This window comes from Amphibalanus amphitrite, unplaced genomic scaffold, assembly GCF_019059575.1.
Source record: "Amphibalanus amphitrite isolate SeventyFive unplaced genomic scaffold, NRLGWU_Aamphi_draft 000438F_arrow, whole genome shotgun sequence".
NCBI lineage: Eukaryota > Metazoa > Arthropoda > Thecostraca > Balanomorpha > Balanidae > Amphibalanus > Amphibalanus amphitrite.
The window spans coordinates 515,358-532,633 of NW_024881932.1; the positions used below are offsets into that span (position 1 = coordinate 515,358).

Sequence of the window (17,276 nt, forward strand, 5' to 3'; positions counted from 1 at the left end):
ATTGTGGAGAGGGCGGGAAACTGGCCGTTGCACGGTGGTGATGTCTGCACGATCGATCAGACCGGATCCGTTAATATAATCACCATCAGCACAGAAACGAATCTTCACATACGGCACCGTTATTATTGCGTCACATAGTTTCATAGACACCTCGCCGCAAGAGCAATGTCCATTGCGAGGCTAAATCACAGGCACATCGGACCCAAAGTTTATACAAAATACCCAAAGACAGCAATAACAATGTATCGAACACATCCCGCTCAGGGATATGGGCATTGATACAACATCCCTGAACTGGTTAATAGCGGTCTTACAAAATACTGGCTGGGGCCAAAATCTATACTCCAAAACACATGTTGCAGGACAGAAAATGGAATAAACCATCTCTGCAATGCAAGGTTGGTGGACTTGCAGCGATCCGTGGGAACAATCACTCGTTATTGGCAATGTTGCACGCCCCTTTGTTACACATCACATGACAATCCTGCAGACTGTGATCGAGTAGGCACAAAATTGACTAAAAACATCGTAACAAAGGCTATCGTACGCGTCCAGGCAGGGTCGCTATCCGCAGCTTCCATCCTTCCATCCATCCCTCCACCTGTAACAGGAAACCAAACAGCCGCTGTTAGATCAAATACAATGCCTAACCATTCTGATAGGCGTACAAACTGAACATTTTTAGAATATGACCTTTTATCGCAAATGAGTTTCTGTCGTTGAATGCATCCTCTCCGAAAGACGAAGGACGCCGACTACTTCTTCCAAATTTTGCTCGAACACACGGATTGATTGAGCCGGAGCCAACGCTAAGCAGATCTTGTTACGCAGGCCCGATTCCCACCGTCCCGTCAATATCGGATTGAATTAGGAGAGTTCCGGTCCCAGTTTGGTGTAACAATGAAAACTGGTCGTGGCCCGCCCCACCTAACTGACTTCAGCTTATTGTGGCTACACATAGCTGACCTAACAACCGCAGACCATCTCCTCAGGCCATCCCCGTCGGGAGTCTCATACGTCAAGCCCCGGAGCGACTCGAACCGCGACTCTCATTGAGACAAGTCGAGACCAGTGCTTTTTCAACGGAGCTTCAGAAGTTCAGGACCGATATAACTGATGATATCATATTGCGGATCTCTGAGCTCACCTCTCGTCCACAAGGTCACAGTCGAACTCGGGCTTCCCCAGTTTCCTGTTGACGGTGTTGTGGCGGTCACAGAACCACCGGGACAGGGCTGAGCGGGTCTCCACCTTCGGAGGGTGCTCCGCAATGCTGAAAACAATGGAAGGTTTGTCATTCCAGGAGGTCTGGGAGTCTCGGCATTCACATAACCCGCGTTCGTTGTCTCTCGAACGATGAAGATCCTACGCCGTCCGGCCAATCCCGTTCGAGGTCAGCGGGGACTCGGCTGTGGTTATGGAACGTGATTGGCCGGACGACTTAGAATCTTTGTCGTCCAAGAAACATCGAACATGGGGATAGTAAACTATATTAATCTCTGAAATTAGAGAGTAGCATATTGAAAAGTCCATGCAATTGCATTAGTTTAAACTAATGTGACTTGGGTCAAGATTATTGTGGTTATACCTAAGCATAGACCACTATATATCTACATATATAGTGGTCTATATAGTGGATATATAGTGGTCTATGACCTAAGTTGTAGCTTGTAAAGTCAGTTAACAGCTTTCCAAATATGAATGCTAAGTAAATGACTCACTCTTTCTGGAAGTCCTCCGCACAGTAGGTGCAGGGGTAGAGCCGGGAGAAGAGGCTGATGAACTGCTTCATGTCCTCCTGCTGGCCCTGGTTCGGTTTGTCTGGGTACACAGCTGCTGTGGTGTGCAGCAGTGACCAGGAGTTCCGACCAAGCTCATTCTTGTCGAGAGGGCAGCCTGACAGGCCCTCAGCGGTGTGTTCTACCTTGGAAACACTTGCTGACTGTGGTGGCTTCTGTGGTGAGGTGCCAGCCTGTGGAACCAGTGACATTTTGCTCAAAATATCACAAAGCATCTATTGACACAGTTAGAAAGAAAGGTATGAACCCAGAGGGGTGTTCACGGGCACCGCACACTGGTGCGTGCGCTGTGTGCGGTGCGTCCAGCAGGCGTGGGGGTAGGGGATGGGTAGGCGGCTCTGACGTCACGGCTGCGTGCAGTGGACGGTCCGCTGTGGCCAGTCCCGACCGGCCACAGCGATCGCTGTGTGCGGTGACGGAAGGCTGACGTAGGGACGAAGTGGGCGGAGCTTCGAGGCTGTGTGCGGTCCGACTGCACACAGGGCCCGTGAACAGCCCTCAGATCATGACCTACCACTGGGCACTGAGAAACAAAAAGTATTTATGACATATAACCATATTTAATCTCTGAATCACAGATACATAAGGGATCATAAAATGTGAAATATCTTTTTTCAATTTATCCTTTTTACACCACAACTTTGAGAGCACTGAAACCAAGATTCACTTCTTCAGATCAAACAGGGTGAATTTAGCAACAAAATGAATAAAAACGACATACTGACCTTATCTTCTTTTCCTGGTTGTTTTGGTCCACTCATTTTCATCCATGTCTTGAAGTCAGTACAGGTTCTACATGGTTTTCTTGGAAAAGCACCGAAGTGTTCACGCTCCTCCGTGGGCGCATCCATGTTGAAACTGGCAGCGTTCCTCTTCTAATCAAGCGCCCCGTGTGACGCAACTGCTGTTTTCGTCTTACGTAATGGCACCTCAGGCGGCGGCTACATCATTGCGAGGAGCAATTTGAATTCGGCAGTGGGCCTTGGGCAGTCCTGTTGCCGGTTTACGCGGGGTTGATTTTCATTTTCTATTATACATTATTAGGATTTTGCTTTGGACGAGGCAGTTGACCAAACCAGAACAAAATGCTCTCGCGCAGCATCCTTCCATCTGGAACATTCGGGTTGTCGGGAGAATTTGCTAGAAGCCAAAACCCAATGTTGCCAAACGACCCCATACCAAGATATAGGCCCCACAAAGTCCAACCAGCGATTCTGGATGCAGCGTACCCGTCAGGAGCACTGGGCTGGAGCCGCCGGAGCGACTCAAGCCCAGCCCCTCTCCCCCCGTCTGATCACTGATCCCCGTACGGCCTTGCACTGATTCTCATATGTTCTTAGATCTCAGATCTCAGCCCCAGATGCCTACAAACTGCGCCACGGGACGGGTGAGTTCACAATACGCAGAGTTTTGGTCAGCTCCTCAGTCTCACAGTTCGCTGTCCATGGATAGCTGGATTCCATACCTATTGTCTGTAAACAGCCGTTCCGACAACAACACTGTATTTCTGCTTTCTGGCGAGGGGCGGCGCTAGCGTCGCTCCGTCTCCCTACAGACTGACCGGGCCCGACGGGTCCAACATGGGTCTCGTATGGGTGTTCACGGCCCCTCCGCGGGCCTCGGACGAGGCGCATCAGCCGAGGTCCGGCCCGGTGACAGACAGGAGCTGTCACGGTGACGGCTGTCAGACCGACAGAGATGTATGGATACGCAGAAGCGTGCTACACAGATACACAGCATGGCCGGCGGCCGCACTAGCGCTCTCACAATAGCAGCAGGTAACCACACAGACAGACAGACAGACAAACGGGAGTGATACGGTATTATGAACCCCCACACCAGCACAGGGAGAGATACGGCGACGGAGGAACTCTGCAACAGCTAACACGGAGAGAGAGAGAGAGAGAGAGAGAGAGAGAGAGAGAGAGAGAGAGAGAGAGAGAGAGAGAGAGAGAGAGAGAGAGAGAGAGAGAGAGAGAGAGAGAGAGAGAGAGAGAGAGAGAGAGAGAGAGAGAGAGAGAGAGAGAGGGGAGACTACGACATAGCTAACAGCTACACGTCACGATCCAGGCTTAGTACGCAGCCACACTCAGTGTACGCCAGCGACAAAGAGCCTCTACTTGCCGCGGCAATCTCCCACAGTTGTAGAGGGGCTGAGGCGCCGGAGAGAGCGGAGGGGAGGAGAGAGTGGGAGAGCGCCCAGCTGGGACAGCTGGCCAGACAGGTGTCCGATCCACTCACTGGTGAAAACCGAGCGCCGCAGTCAAACCAACAACCAACCAACAACCGAGAGATAACTGATATGGGACTCGCTGGATTACAACCCAACCCACGCCGCGCCGACTGTGATACACGGGAACCCTCCCCGGTTAATCAGCTCGGAATACCTAAATAAATAGGTGATTTAATCAGTACCGCGCGGCGGGCAGTCACCTATCGCGCGGTGGCAGTAACTATAACCGGGGGATAACCTGCCGGCACACACCCACACCCACACGGCACACACCACACAGCGCGCTAAGACACCACTACCGCTACACAAAGCCGACGCGGCGGCGGCCCGGCCGCGCCAGCGAGCGCCTGTAACCGACTAGCTGTCTTATTCAATGAGCTATTCTACTTATTACTTGCCGTTGACTAGGAGCTCCAGGACGCATGCAGTCCCGTAAACATTTAATGCTGGCCCAAACAACCGAGAAAACAAACCAGCACTCAGACCAGACGGCCGGGCGCTCGGGGGCGCGGGATAAACAAAATAGGAGAACTGAGAGTACAATTGAACAGATCCAGAGACGAATAACATGAATATTGATACGGCAATGCCCGGGGCGGCGGACTGCGCCGGCGGCCGCGGCCCAACTGATATCACATAGTCGAATGTAAATAATCACACACACGCCGATCTGGATAAAACAACTGCCGCAGCCCGGAGCGATCCGGATGCCGCCCTACGGATCCGGATACCTGCGGATCCGGCGGTACGGGGAGGACACCGGCGTCTGTGCGCGATGCTGCCGGCGGCGAGACCCGAGATCCGCCGGCTGCGGGGATACCCGCCGGTCGGGACAGTCGAGCCGGAGACCTCGGCGGCGCGGGCTCCGCAGACCGGGGCTCGGCCGGCCGGGTACCGCCAGTGCCGTCACTCAGTCGCCGCGCCTAGTAGGCCGGCGGCTGGAAGTTGCCGGTGCCTGGCGGCGGAACGGAAACTAGGTGAGCGAGTCTCGTAAAAAAGCAAATCGTGATCGACACAAAACTTAGCTGCTAGCGAATAATACGACAGATGACACGTAACAACAAACAAAAGCACGGTAAACGTCAATTGTGACAGCTGCACATCCTCTCTATTTCGAGCACTCCCTGTCAGGTCAATTACCCCAAAAGTCTTCACTCTAAATCATGATCCTATCTAGAATCAGGCGGGCGAAATACAGCTCTTAGTATGTCTATCACGCCAGGAGAGCATTTGCAATCCCACCCGACGATTAACCTGTCTCGTGTCTCGGCGGATCCTCAGAGTCAGACACTCACCAGCCTAAGGGTGGGGCACTCATCGGCCGGGTGGGACACTCGTCACTCAACGGTCGTGTCTGGACACTCACCGGCCGAGGGTCGGGCACCCATCACTCACCGGCGGGGTCCTGGGACGCTCGGCACTCACCGGCCGGGCGGTTCGGGCACCCATCACTCACCGGCGGGCCCACGGGACACTCACCGCCGGGGTCCTGGGACACTCGGCACTCACCGGCCGAGGGTGGGGTCACTCACCAGCGGGCCCACGGGACACTCACTGGCGGGGTCCTGGGACACTCGGCTCTCCCCTGCCAGGGGTCCTGGGACACTCGGCTCTCCCCTGCCAGGGGTCCTGGGACGCTCACTGGAGGTTACCGGCCGGCTCTGGATCACTCACCGGCGGGGTCCTGAGGCACTCATCACTCACCGGCGGGGGGTCGGGCACCCGTCACTCACCGGCGGGGTCCTGGGGCTGCGAGAAGGGCGGCTCCTGGTAGCCGGACTGGTCGGCAGAGCCGTCCATGGCGCCCGGGTAGCCGGCGTACCCGGCGCCGCCCGGCACACCGCCCTCCTGCTGATCGTAGCCAGTGGCGAACTCGTTACCCGTGCCCTGCTTGAAGCGCAGGTAGGCCAGGTAGGCCAGCGCGCCCTGTGGACAGCCGAGGGGAGGGTCAGACAAACAGGTAGGCCAGGTAGGGCGCCCTGTGGACAGCCGAGGGAAGGGTCAGACAGAGAGGTAGGCCAGGTAGGGCGCCCTGTGGACAGCCGAGGGGAGCGTCACACAGACAGGTAGGCCAGGTAAGGCGCCCTGTGGACAGCCGAGGGGAGCGTCACACAGACAGGTAGGCCAGGTAGGGCGCCCTGTGGACAGCCGAGGGGAGGGTCAGACAGACAGGTAGGCCAGATAGGCCAGCGCGCCCTGTGGACAGCCGAGGGGAGGGTCAGACGGAGACAGGTAGGCCCGGTAGGGCGCCCTGTGGACAGCCGAGGGGAGGGACAGACGGAGACAGGTAGGCCAGGTAGGGCGCCCTGTGGGAGCGGGTGTTCAGGTCAGACAGGTGAGGCTCGGAGGGATATAGGGGAGTGATGGATTCTGTACTGTGTTAAAGAGCAATTCAGGAAGATTACAGCCCAAAGGCACCGATGGGGGGGGGGGGACAGACAGACTCTGAGGATATTTGCCCTCTCATGAGACATCTCTTCTCCAACGCCCCGTTGGAGAAGAGATGTCTCATGAGAGGGCAAATGTCCTCAGAGTGGGTCCAGCTCGGCGAAGGTCAAAGTCTGCCGCGCAGAGCAGGCGGATCATGTACTATATCACTCACAGACGAGTGCGGGAAGGCGGGTTAGGGCACTGACACAGACATTAGACGGTGACACACACCGGCCCGACGGTCGCGCCAGGACAGTGTCCAAATCAAACCTGGACGGGCTCAAACTGGTGCGGGAGGTGATGCGACTGATCCATGCCACGCTCGTGAATTCAGCAAACTGGCCGCGGTGTCAAAAAGCTGACAACGCAACATATTGACGCCGGGGACTTGGGCGATAGACTGACCCCCTGGGTGAAGCCGAGGCTGGTCAAGACGGAAAGTATACGACTAAAGGCCGCCCCACACTGGACCTCGCATGCGAGTTGCCAATTTTTGGGTTTCTTCAAAATCAAATAGTACAATCTAAGTTGAGTGAACCACACTTCCATCTAACAAGCGAGTCTGCATGTTTTAGATTACGAGCGACCTTGCATCGCATTCCAAAAGTTGATTTTGAGCCAACTTTCGATTTTCCTCGCTGCGAGGTCTGCGAGTTCTGCGAGGTTTGCGGGTTTTTCGTTGGAGACGAATTTTGGTTCGTTGCGCTGGTATTGCGACTATATGTAAGTTTCTGAAGGTGTACCGGCTTTACTGCATTCATGAAGCTACCATTTACCATAAAGGAACGGCCTAATCACTATGAATTAGTATTATGCCCGCAAACTCGCAATCCGCATGCGAGTTCCAGTGTGGGGCGGCCTTAGCCCAGGCGTCGTGACACCCTAGCGAATTTAGCGACTGACCCATGTGAAGATGGAGAAGAAGGTGAAGGCGATGGCGGCCTGGACGGGGTTCTTGTCGTTGGCTGTCGGCACGCCCTCCGTGTTGCTCCAGGAGTTGGTCAGGAAGCAGAACGACACGAAGAACAGGAACGTCCAGAATCCTGCCGGGTAAAGCGGAGACCTCCGTCAGTGAGCCGCACGGATAGCGGTCAACGGTCAGACCTAAAATAAACGTCCCCTAAATACAACACGAATTACTGCATTACCCTCTATAAAGCCTCTAAAGTTAGCTTCCGAAACAATAGAGACTTATCCAAACAGGATTATTGTAACAGCTCCCAGACCGTCTTTCCTCCAGTCTAACGTTCCTTAGCATTGATAAGCACATGTCAGTCCCGTGGATCGCCCATCCTCCCACTAAATTACTCCGCTATTCCCGTCCAAAACCAGCGCCGCCCCTCCCTGCCCACGGCTCCCCTCCCCCGCTGGCAGCGCCGCGGTCGGAGCAGTCTATCAATGGCCCGTTTCGGCGCCCTGACGGCCGGCGGGACGTGAGCGACCACTGAGTACCCCGCGCTACGTGACCGGACGGAGGGGCAGGTACCGGCGCTGAGCAGCGGGCGCAGCGGCCGGCGGGGCAGCGGCCGGCGCCGGGACTGAGTCGCGGCACAGCGGGGCAGCGACGGTACTGACTGCTGAATGATACCGACACAACCAGTGACGCTTGACACTACGGAGGATAATTACCTGGGCGGAAATTATGGAATATAGGTGATGGTTATTCCATACCTTTGGCCACTACCAAAAGTCCAAAATACCATCCACAACGCAATTGGGGTTCGTACTTCAGCTATGCGGTGTATCAAGGGCAGTCAAAATAAACCATGAACATGATAACCTCCCTTCGTCGTAATTCCTTCCAATGAATGATGTATTAGGGCTCACGGTAGTGTCGACTACAAGGTCATTTGCGTCATAACACTGACCATTGCAACTCCAAAACAACCGGTAAGGATGTACTTCATTATCGTAATGGCACTTTAATGTGAAGTTTAGGCATGAATGTGGCATGAGCCGTAACCGGGCAGCAAGTTTGTTTTAATCGATCCGGGAACTGTCATCGGACACTGGCGTCGTATTTCAGTGGTAATGCCCGCCGCCCCCACTCAGGCCGCTCTCGTCCTCAGTACCTACTCCACTGACGGAGCAGCCGCTGCGGCAGTCAGAGAGATGGCCCGGAATTCGGTCTGCAGTATAACGCGGCCGAGATCGATGGTGAAATGATCGTTACCCGGCTATTTCTGCAGGAGGGCACGGCGATTGTTCTATTCTTTCACGATTGATGGACGACATGAGGGGCACACAAACAGGCTTTAAGGAACCTCGCTAGGGCATGATATGACGTTAAGCCAAATATTTATTCAATTTCTATCATATAAATGCAAACCTTCGAAAAGAGCCATCCATGTTATTAATTGCATGGCCAGATTCAATAATTTGAGACACGAACTGAAGCGCGCATGGTGGAGGCGGGTGTCCCCTCCCCGCTAATCAGAGCTCATTGGGCGTGCCCTGACCTTTACGGTCTGATTGGGGAGCGTCCGGCAGTCGAAATAATTCAGAAGTCAAAGTGCAGCGAGCCCTGCCCTGCTCCACCCACCGCCGTCTACACCTGGTACTGGTGGCAGGAATTAGGGAGCCGATACAAACAGCGCGGCTACCTATCGGGACAGCTGTGGGTATGGAAGCCCCGATACAAACAGCGCGGCTACCTATCGGGACAGGCTGTGGGTATGGAAGCCCCGATACAAACAGCGCGGCTACCTATCGGGACAGGCTGTGGGTATGGAAGCCCGGCGCCGAGTCGGAAACGCCGACCACAGATCCGGCCGGATACCGCGGGGTCGGAAGGAGGAGCGAATGACGCACCGAGCCTCACCTACAGACTGTGTGCTGTGAAGGGGTCTGTTTTACGGCATGCCGTTACACAGTATTGGCGCTCAGTTTCCACGGAAACGGTACGCAGAAATGGCAATTTTGCTCACATTTCCATGGAAACCGAGCGCCAATATCTGGCCCTGGTAGCGACAGGCCACGACGTGCCGTGAAACAGGGCCCCGTTGGAGCTCGGAACGTCCAGTCCTTTCCTCTCACGGTAGCTGTGTTCTGACGGCTCCCCTTGTCGGCTCATGGGGGAGGATACGTAAGGTATGTCGCAGGGCATGCAAAGGATGTTCTGGCAGTGGGCGTGTATGATCACGATCAGGATAGCGCGACCGGCCGTCAATCCGGGCCATTACTTGAACGAGGTCCTGCAAAGGGTTCGGCACAGTTCCCAGAATCGCTCAGCGATCCACCCTTGTATGGGTGCACTGTCATTGTAAGTCACTGCGCAAGTCGTGGGCACCGAGGTTGGAATAAATACACTCAGTGCTCGGAGCCCGCCTGTGAGCAGACGGGCACTAGCGAGGCCGAACGCTGGGGCAAGTCGGCATAACCACCAGCCGACAACGGTCTCACGCCAAACCTACAAATGCGCTGCGGATTTTTCACAGAAATTAAGTTACTGGGTGGTTCTGTAACCGCCCTAGCCGCCCAGTAATCTCCCTAAAGACCCGTTATTCGTCGTGGCGACCCGGTTATCGCCCCGGTTACCACCAGGGGAGGGAGCAGTAATGCCCTCAAGACTCAGTAACGGCCCTAATGGCCCCGTTATCACCTTAAAAGCTCCCCACTTGCCCTAACGTCCCGGTGTTTGACGCGGCGGCCCAGTTATCACCCTAACGGCCCGGTAATGGCCCTAACGTCCCGGTCATGACCCTAACGGCTCGATTCCCGCTCTAGCGGCCCGGTAATCGCCCTTACGACCCTGTATCGCCCTAGCGGCCCGGTAATGGCCATTACGACCCTGTATCGTCCTAGCGACCCGGTAATCGTCCTAGCGGCTCGGTAATCGCCCTAGCGGCTCGGTAATCGCCCTCGCGGCCCGAAAACCACCACCATGGCGGCCGTCAATTACCTCACGGCCCGTCAAAAAGCCCTAGGTACCGTCCGTCACTTGTCCCAGAAATCGCTCACCGGAGAATCCGAGGTCGGCCAGCACGTAGTGTTTGCGCGTCTTGACGGACGACATGCGGCTGAAGAAGAACTCGCCGGCAATGAAGGCGAAGCAGGCGAGGAAGGCGATGACGGCGATGCCGGTCCCGTAGTTGCAGGCGCCACTGTTCTGGTTGTACATGCACACCTGCTTCATATCGTCATCCTCGTACCAGCCTTGCGAGGAGATGCAGCCGAAGATGATGATGGAGAACAGCTGCACACAGGAGCCGAGAGATAGTCAGAGGTGATAAACGGACTGGGTGGAGGCAGCAGGCCACAAGGAGTCACTAAAAATTGCTGCAATGTTCACATGCAAAGGTTTTGGTTGAAATGCAGAGGATTGACAGGAATAACACATAATCTTTAATCTAATAGCAACAATGACTAATTAGTGATAGGGCTCTGGCCTCTGGGCTCATGACCACCAACTTATCATTCACAAGTATTCATCTCATAAAACAAATATATTTGTATACACTACAGCCATGACTGCCTCTGTTGAAATACCATTTCAACAGTCCAATTATCAGAACAGATTTCTAATTAGTCAAGGAAAATGTCCTTGCACACAATCCACAGCAAAATTGAGCTGGAATCAGCAACAAGAGCAGCAAAAAAAGCCAAGAGCAAGGGAAAGCTCTAAAAAGTTTAATAATATCAAATTTACCAAGCATCATTAGCTTACCAAACAAAGTGCTCTTAAGATGACCTGTGGCCTTTGAATGAAGGCAATAGGGTCAAAGGCTGCACCCATCTTGGCACCACCAAAGGCTCCTCCCTCCATCATTTTGAACAGGAAGATGAGCAATCACTGAAACAAAGGCAATCCATGTTATGATAAAGTCAGAATTCCACACTTAATTGAGCAAAATATAACATGATGAACTGAAACCCTGCCCACCACATCTACCACCTGATGAACAGTTTAACAGAGGCCCTGTTTTTAAAACAATTCACTTGGGACACCAGGGAATTATCTTCTCTTTTGTTTCTATTGAAAGCTACAAATACTTTCCATTTTTGTGATTTATTTACAAAACCTACTTCAATGTTTGAATTGACAGGTGAGCAGAGCCATAGCTAGTAATAAGCAAAACTTGTTGCATAAACTAATGTCCCTAGTCCGGCTACCATCGGATCAGACTGAGACAATCCCTATAATTGGAATGACTAGATATTTTAGACCAGTGTCCCAAAAACGTATTTTTACTTGGGTCATGGGTGTCAAAGGGAAAAATTATTTACCCAAGAGAAGAGTGAAAATTGTGGGTTAGGTAAGGCCCATCAAAGGTAGAAAAATGGTCAAAAGCATAATTTCATATACCTACAAGTGCAGTAGATTTTAGGATAAAAGACCATCCATGCAAATGCTTAATTGTTTCAGTAAAACCAGGATTGAAAAACATGTTTTTTTAAGAGGAGGTGGGAGTGGAGCATTGTTTTCATTTGGATGTCATTTCCCACCTAAATCAACTAAGTTTGGTTGGGATGCTGTTTTAGACATGACAACGCAAATAAATTAACTTAAGATGAATTTATCATTTTAAGCAGTAGATAACAGAAAATTAGACATTATGCAAGGAGAAATAGCTCATTCATTCTAAATTCACAGGTTATCCTATGCACCATAAATTCGGACAACGTTGAAGTGCTGCTGAAACCAAGCTAAGTTGCAGGGGCCAGATAACTTAACCAATGAAAAATAGTGAGATACTTACCTGAGGAATACACAGATGAACAATTAAAAATTCACCAAAATATTCCAGCGGGGCCACGTTGATTTATTTTATCTGTTGATCTCCGCCTCCCTTATCAACCGCACATTCATCAGCTGAGAGCTGCGCCAGTTTTGTCGCACACAAGTTGTCGATATCGACGGCTGTTGATACTCGCTAAAACGAGGCATGCAAATTTTATCTATGAAAATTTAACGTTACGTTGTCAGGTGTGTCATCTATTGAAAAACGAAACGCTTAGCTTAGACACTCGAGATGGTGACAAGAAATATCCTATAGGAATAAAGCGTAAACTCAAATTAGTTTTGCTAAAAGCAAATGACTATCGGAGAACGCAAGTTCTCAATTCACAACAGACAATCGGGCTTTCGATGAGCTCTTCAATTTTCCAGTCTCGCCTGTCGTCTCGTCTCGGGAATTACGCTGTCCTATATGTCTCACCAAAGTATCATTCCCATCCGTGGCACAATTCACGGCTGCAAACACCATCATTTACCGCATGACTGAATAGGTATCGACGACTTTTAGCGGTAACGACTCATTCGGTGCTGGTAGGCGTGTCAATAATTTATTCAGCGTCCCAAACCAATAGAAACCACAAATAACAGAAAACAGTTCCGGTCAGCGTCACGTGAAACAGCCTATTCAAAACGCCTTTCAAGTGTGTGAATATAGATATATTCCCCAACCACCGCACTCTAACCTGGCAGTCTGCGCTCGAGGGCGGCACGCGGCCAAACACCGATACAGGGGACGGGGCCCGTGGAACGCAGCTGGGGAGAGGTGGGACCGGGTGAACCTAAACCCAGATAGCCGGGAAAGGTCATCATCCAGACACTAGCACAGCTCCCCACCATGGCTGGCAAGATGGTCCGAGGCTTGGACGCCTTGGCGCCCATCCGTAGCCCCCGTAACAGACGCACTGCACTCTCTCAGCGTTAGCACAGGTCCACTTCACCCCAGGCACCCGGTTCATCCTCAATGTCCGCCTCACAATTTTCACCGCGCCCGGTCCTTGGAATCTACCCACTCCTCCACTCGCCGTTCCGGTCCACCCAGTCCACCCCACCTCCGGCGTCCGTCCACACCCGCTCTCCACATTTCCACCCCATCCACTCTCCGTTCCGCTCACCCCGCCACCAGTCCACCAGTCGGCCCCGCTGTCCGCCTACTTCCCACCCCAGCCCCAGAGGCCCTTGACGAAGCCGGTCAGTCCTCCGGGCTGGGCGGCGGCCTGGGCGCCCTTCTGTCCGGCAGCGGGCGCGGCGGCGGCGGCGCGCGCGCCCATCTCGCCGCTCACGTCCGGGAACTGCAGGTGGTTCAGCGCCAGGTCGAAGAAGAGCGGCTTGCACGGAACGGGCTGCATGGCGGGCGGCATCTGGCAGATCCTGTCGGCCGCCTCCGGCGCGTCCACGTACTCGTCCAGACGATCCGACAGCGGCTGCGGGGTAGAGGGCAGAAGGAGGGTCAGGTCAGAGGTCAGTTCACGTGTCATGAGTCATGACCCAGGTCAAAACCGGTTAGGACGAGGTCAGAAAACACAGATCAGGAAGGTCAGTGGTAAGAACACAGGTCATGACATGACACAGGTAACATTAAACGTTCGCCCATTGTGCATGTACCTAGGGGTTAATGGCGTTCAAGGCCCGGTGCGTCTCGCGCCACCCTCCGTATCAGCTGCAGTTCTCTTTAAAACTCTCACCGGCTGCTATCGCCCATACCCGTTTGTTTCTGCTCGCAGTGACAGACCCCTCCCCCCCTCCGAACACACGCCGGGGGTGTAACGTTACCCAGACGGTGCGGGGCGTCACGTTACCAGCCGCCAGTCACGGGATCCGATCGTCACCCCCTCCCCCCAGTCATTGTGACGGGGGGGGGGGGGGGCGGGAGGTGCCTGGCAACCGGCAAACTGCAGTATTTGCTGGTTAGAGGGCAGCACTGCGCATGAGCGGTTCGACGGCATTCGACGACCAGCGCCACTCGCAAGCCACCCGCGACAACAGAATGCGGGCGAGAGGTCGCGTCAGTGCGAGCGAGACTAAGAGCGAGGATGGAACTGGACGGGGAGCCAATCGGGTGGAATAATGAACGTATGATGCATGTTCTATGCAGCGTTAAACAGATCGTGTGATGAGAGATGCCAAACTTGGGGGGAGAGCCATATCCCGTTGTCCATCGACCGCGAGGGGCGGCTCTGCTCCTCCGGTGAAATGGGGCGCCTCACCTTATCTACCACTGTACCACCGGGGAAGCGGGGTTCTCACCTTGTTTACCAGCGGCGGGCGGCGGATCTGCTCCACGACGTCAAATGAGGAGCTGGACGAGGAGCAGGAGACGGCAGCGCCCAGAGCCGGGGCAGAGAGCTGCGGCTGTCGGATCAGGAGCCGAGAGCCGAGGAGGGCGAATGAGAGGAGAGGAGAGGAGAATAAGAGAGGCCAGGGCTCAATCTTATAAACGCCGTGGAATGGATATGGCAGCACTGGCTGAAGTTCAGCTGCAGAAAACGACGATCAAACGCAAAATGGTTTTCACGCATTTCAGTCCATCGTTATATGCCGGTCTAAAGAACCATTTCGTTGACTCAGATAAACCTTTGTCAGCACTGGTATCACTGGGAAGGTTACCAAATGCCGTAAATAGAATAGTACGGCATTTTATAAGATTGGGCCCTGGGCCCAATCTCAGGAGAGGCAAGGAGGGGAGGAGAGGAAAGTGAGAGAGGGGGAGAGAAGGAGAAGGAGAAGGAGAAAGAGAAGGAGAAGGAGAAGGAGAAGGAGAAGGAGAAGGAGAAGGAGAAGGAGAAGGAGAAGGAGAAGGAGAAGGAGAAGGAGAAGGAGAAGGAGAAGGAGAAGGAGAAGGAGAAGGAGAAAGAGAAAGAGAAAGAGAAAGAGAAAGAGAAAGAGAAAGAGAAAGAGAAAGAGAAAGAGAAAGAGAAAGAGAAAGAGAAAGAGAAAGAGAAAGAGAAAGAGAAAGAGAAAGGGAAAGAGAAAGAGAAAGAGAAAGAGAAAGAGAAAGAGAAAGAGAAAGAGAAAGAGAAAGAGAAAAAGAAAGACATAGGAAGGGGAAAGGGAAAGGAAACGAGAAAGAGAAAGAAAAAGAGAAAGGGAAAGAGAAAGAAAAGAGAAATAGAAAGAGAACGGGATAACGAGAAATAGAAAAAGAGAAAACAAAAGAGACAGGGACAGGGAGAACATCAGGGTGAGCAGACCATCCTCCACGGTGGAGAAGGTGGAGGACAAACAGGTCGGAAGGAGGACCGAGAGTGTGCAGGAGAGACGAACAGCTGCAATGGGCGCGGCTGGACAACGCGTGGACATAAAAACGTCACAACACCCGAACGAATATTGGGTTCAAGCTGTGGGTCAAATACAAGAATATTTCATCAAACAAGACCCGTCCAACATCTCCACATTTCCCCGCGGAGAGACCATCCGGCCTAACCTCTGGACCAAGAACGCCCGCGGCTCCCGCCCTCCGCACCTTGAGGTCGCTGACGTTGAGCTGCTGGGTCTTCTCCACCAGGTCCTCGGTGGCCAGGATGCTGCGCGCGTGCACGGCGTATTTCCGACCCTCCACCTCCGTCAGCAGCCGCTCCACACGGGACTGCAGGGACAGGGGGGGGGGGGCAGAGGTCAGGGGTCAGAGTTAAGAGGTCACGACTCCTCCATCTCTGTAAGCAGCCGCTCCACACGAGACTGCAGAGACAGGGGCAGGGTCACTCCCTCCCCTGCGCCAAAATGAGGAACCGCAGTCCACAAGGGTCAGCAGGCACAGGTCAGAAGTCAGAGGTCAGCTGGGCTTAGAGTTCAACGCACAAATTGAGTGACACGCCAGGACACCGGGCTGTTCAGGAACATAACGTAAAAATGCAAGGTCGCGCAGCAGCCGAGGGGCTGGAGTCGTTTACTTTCTCACAGTAATACAGTAACATGTCTCCCACTTGTTTCACGTCCTATACCACACCAGCACATGCCCTCCATTCAACCTCTGCCTATCTATCCTTCTTCCCCTTCAGTTACATACACAGCGACACCCACCCGACTCCTTTACATTCACACCAGACGTTTGCCTTGAGGTCGGACTGCAGCACGTTCTGGCAGTAGTGAGCAGTGTTAGTCTGTCCAGTCTATCCCTCCCTTCCTTCCGCCTCCCCACACCCAGCAGCCTAGGCGTACCTTGAGGTCAGGCTCCAGTTCCGACTGCAGCGAGTTCTGGCAGTAGTTCTCCACCCGCGAGTAGAGCGCCAGCGCCTCCGGCCACTTCTCGTGGCCCGCGTACGTCTCCGCCACGTAGAAACACCTGTCGACACGACATGGGGCACGTGGTGACGCAAGAACATGGGGTGCGATACACACTCAACAGTTTCATACACAGCCTTCACACTCAGACGTGACAACGGACGGCCTGAATGTTGAGTTGATGATGTTAGACTAATGGGGAATAAAAGAAGGCCGACTGTCCATAACTGAAGCCATTTCTGAGGGGATCAGCCTATTAATTCTAGGAAATTCAAGTTCAGCCTGGACATAATACGTGTGCTGCGTCCATGACTCTCCTCCAAACGTTGCGTTCCCAAGCTCACCTGAAGCCCTTGTAGGCGCTGATCTGGGCCTGCACGGAGCTGCGGATCTCGAGGTCTCCCTCGAGTCCGGCCAGCTGGGGATTTCCTGCAGGTTCTGCAGTATGATCTCGTACAGGCGAATCACGTCCTGGATCCGCGCCCGACGGCCGTCCACTCCCTGACAGAGAGCGGAAAAGAACACTGACGTCACAGGCTGCACACAGGGCACGTGAAAGGTCGCAGGGCATGCGACAACCTAATTCACGTGTAAGTTGGAAACTGTGACATGAGCTTCCATTATTTTGCACTCCAGGCAAGATGATTCTATTCTGTCTCAAAATTATGTCCTCTCCTTCCTGGCTTCTCTCTGTGTCACATTGGGCTTTTCCTGCAGATCACTAGCGACATGTGCAGTTCTCCTCTCCTTACCCTATTCGGCACCACCTGGTCCGATCCCTTGCACGCAGCTCAATTCCTCCCTTCCTCTCTCCTTCACCCCTCCCTCTCCCCGCCGTACCTTGGCCTTCTCCTTGCGG

At 53.6% G+C, this 17,276-nt stretch overlaps 2 protein-coding genes across 3 annotated transcripts; both read right to left on the reverse strand.

Annotated features, from left to right (window-relative positions):
* Positions 1-105: 105 nt before the first annotated feature.
* On the reverse strand, positions 106-2,700 carry LOC122391461 (FAD-linked sulfhydryl oxidase ALR-like). Its single transcript, XM_043385378.1, has 4 exons — positions 2,525-2,700; positions 1,722-1,972; positions 1,148-1,273; positions 106-601 (listed from the first exon to the last, which is right to left on the reverse strand). The coding sequence occupies exons 1-4, from the start codon at positions 2,648-2,650 to the stop codon at positions 565-567; spliced, it is 540 nt and encodes a 179-aa protein (XP_043241313.1). The 5' UTR covers positions 2,651-2,700; the 3' UTR covers positions 106-564.
* A 584-nt stretch (positions 2,701-3,284) lies between these two features.
* LOC122391466 (synaptogyrin-like) lies at positions 3,285-12,335 on the reverse strand. 2 transcript variants are annotated; one of them, XM_043385389.1, is made up of 6 exons: positions 12,197-12,335; positions 11,129-11,254; positions 10,423-10,657; positions 7,366-7,505; positions 5,766-5,958; positions 3,285-4,987 (listed from the first exon to the last, which is right to left on the reverse strand). In XM_043385389.1, exons 2-6 carry the CDS (start codon positions 11,228-11,230, stop codon positions 4,956-4,958), a joined length of 702 nt encoding a protein of 233 aa, XP_043241324.1. In that variant the 5' UTR covers positions 11,231-11,254; positions 12,197-12,335; the 3' UTR covers positions 3,285-4,955. The 2 variants fall into 2 exon arrangements, with proteins under 2 accessions (XP_043241324.1, XP_043241323.1); XM_043385388.1 differs by having other exon boundaries at positions 12,162-12,335.
* Between the last annotated feature and the right edge of the window lie 4,941 nt (positions 12,336-17,276).

Coding starts and splice junctions, on each gene's coding strand:
- LOC122391466 (XM_043385389.1), bottom strand. CDS start 11,230: ATGATGGAGGGAGGAGCCTTTGGTGGTGCCAAGATGGGTGCAGCCTTT. Junction 5,959..7,365: donor TCTTCTCCATCTTCACATGG/GTCAGTCGCTAA, acceptor GGCTGTCCACAG/GGCGCGCTGGCCTACCTGGC. Junction 4,988..5,765: donor GCAGCCCCAGGACCCCGCCG/GTGAGTGACGGG, acceptor TTCCGCCGCCAG/GCACCGGCAACTTCCAGCCG.
- LOC122391461 (XM_043385378.1), bottom strand. CDS start 2,650: ATGGATGCGCCCACGGAGGAGCGTGAACACTTCGGTGCTTTTCCAAGA. Junction 1,973..2,524: donor AACCAGGAAAAGAAGATAAG/GTCAGTATGTCG, acceptor CTGGTTCCACAG/GCTGGCACCTCACCACAGAA. Junction 602..1,147: donor TGTGACCTTGTGGACGAGAG/GTGAGCTCAGAG, acceptor TTCCTGTTACAG/GTGGAGGGATGGATGGAAGG.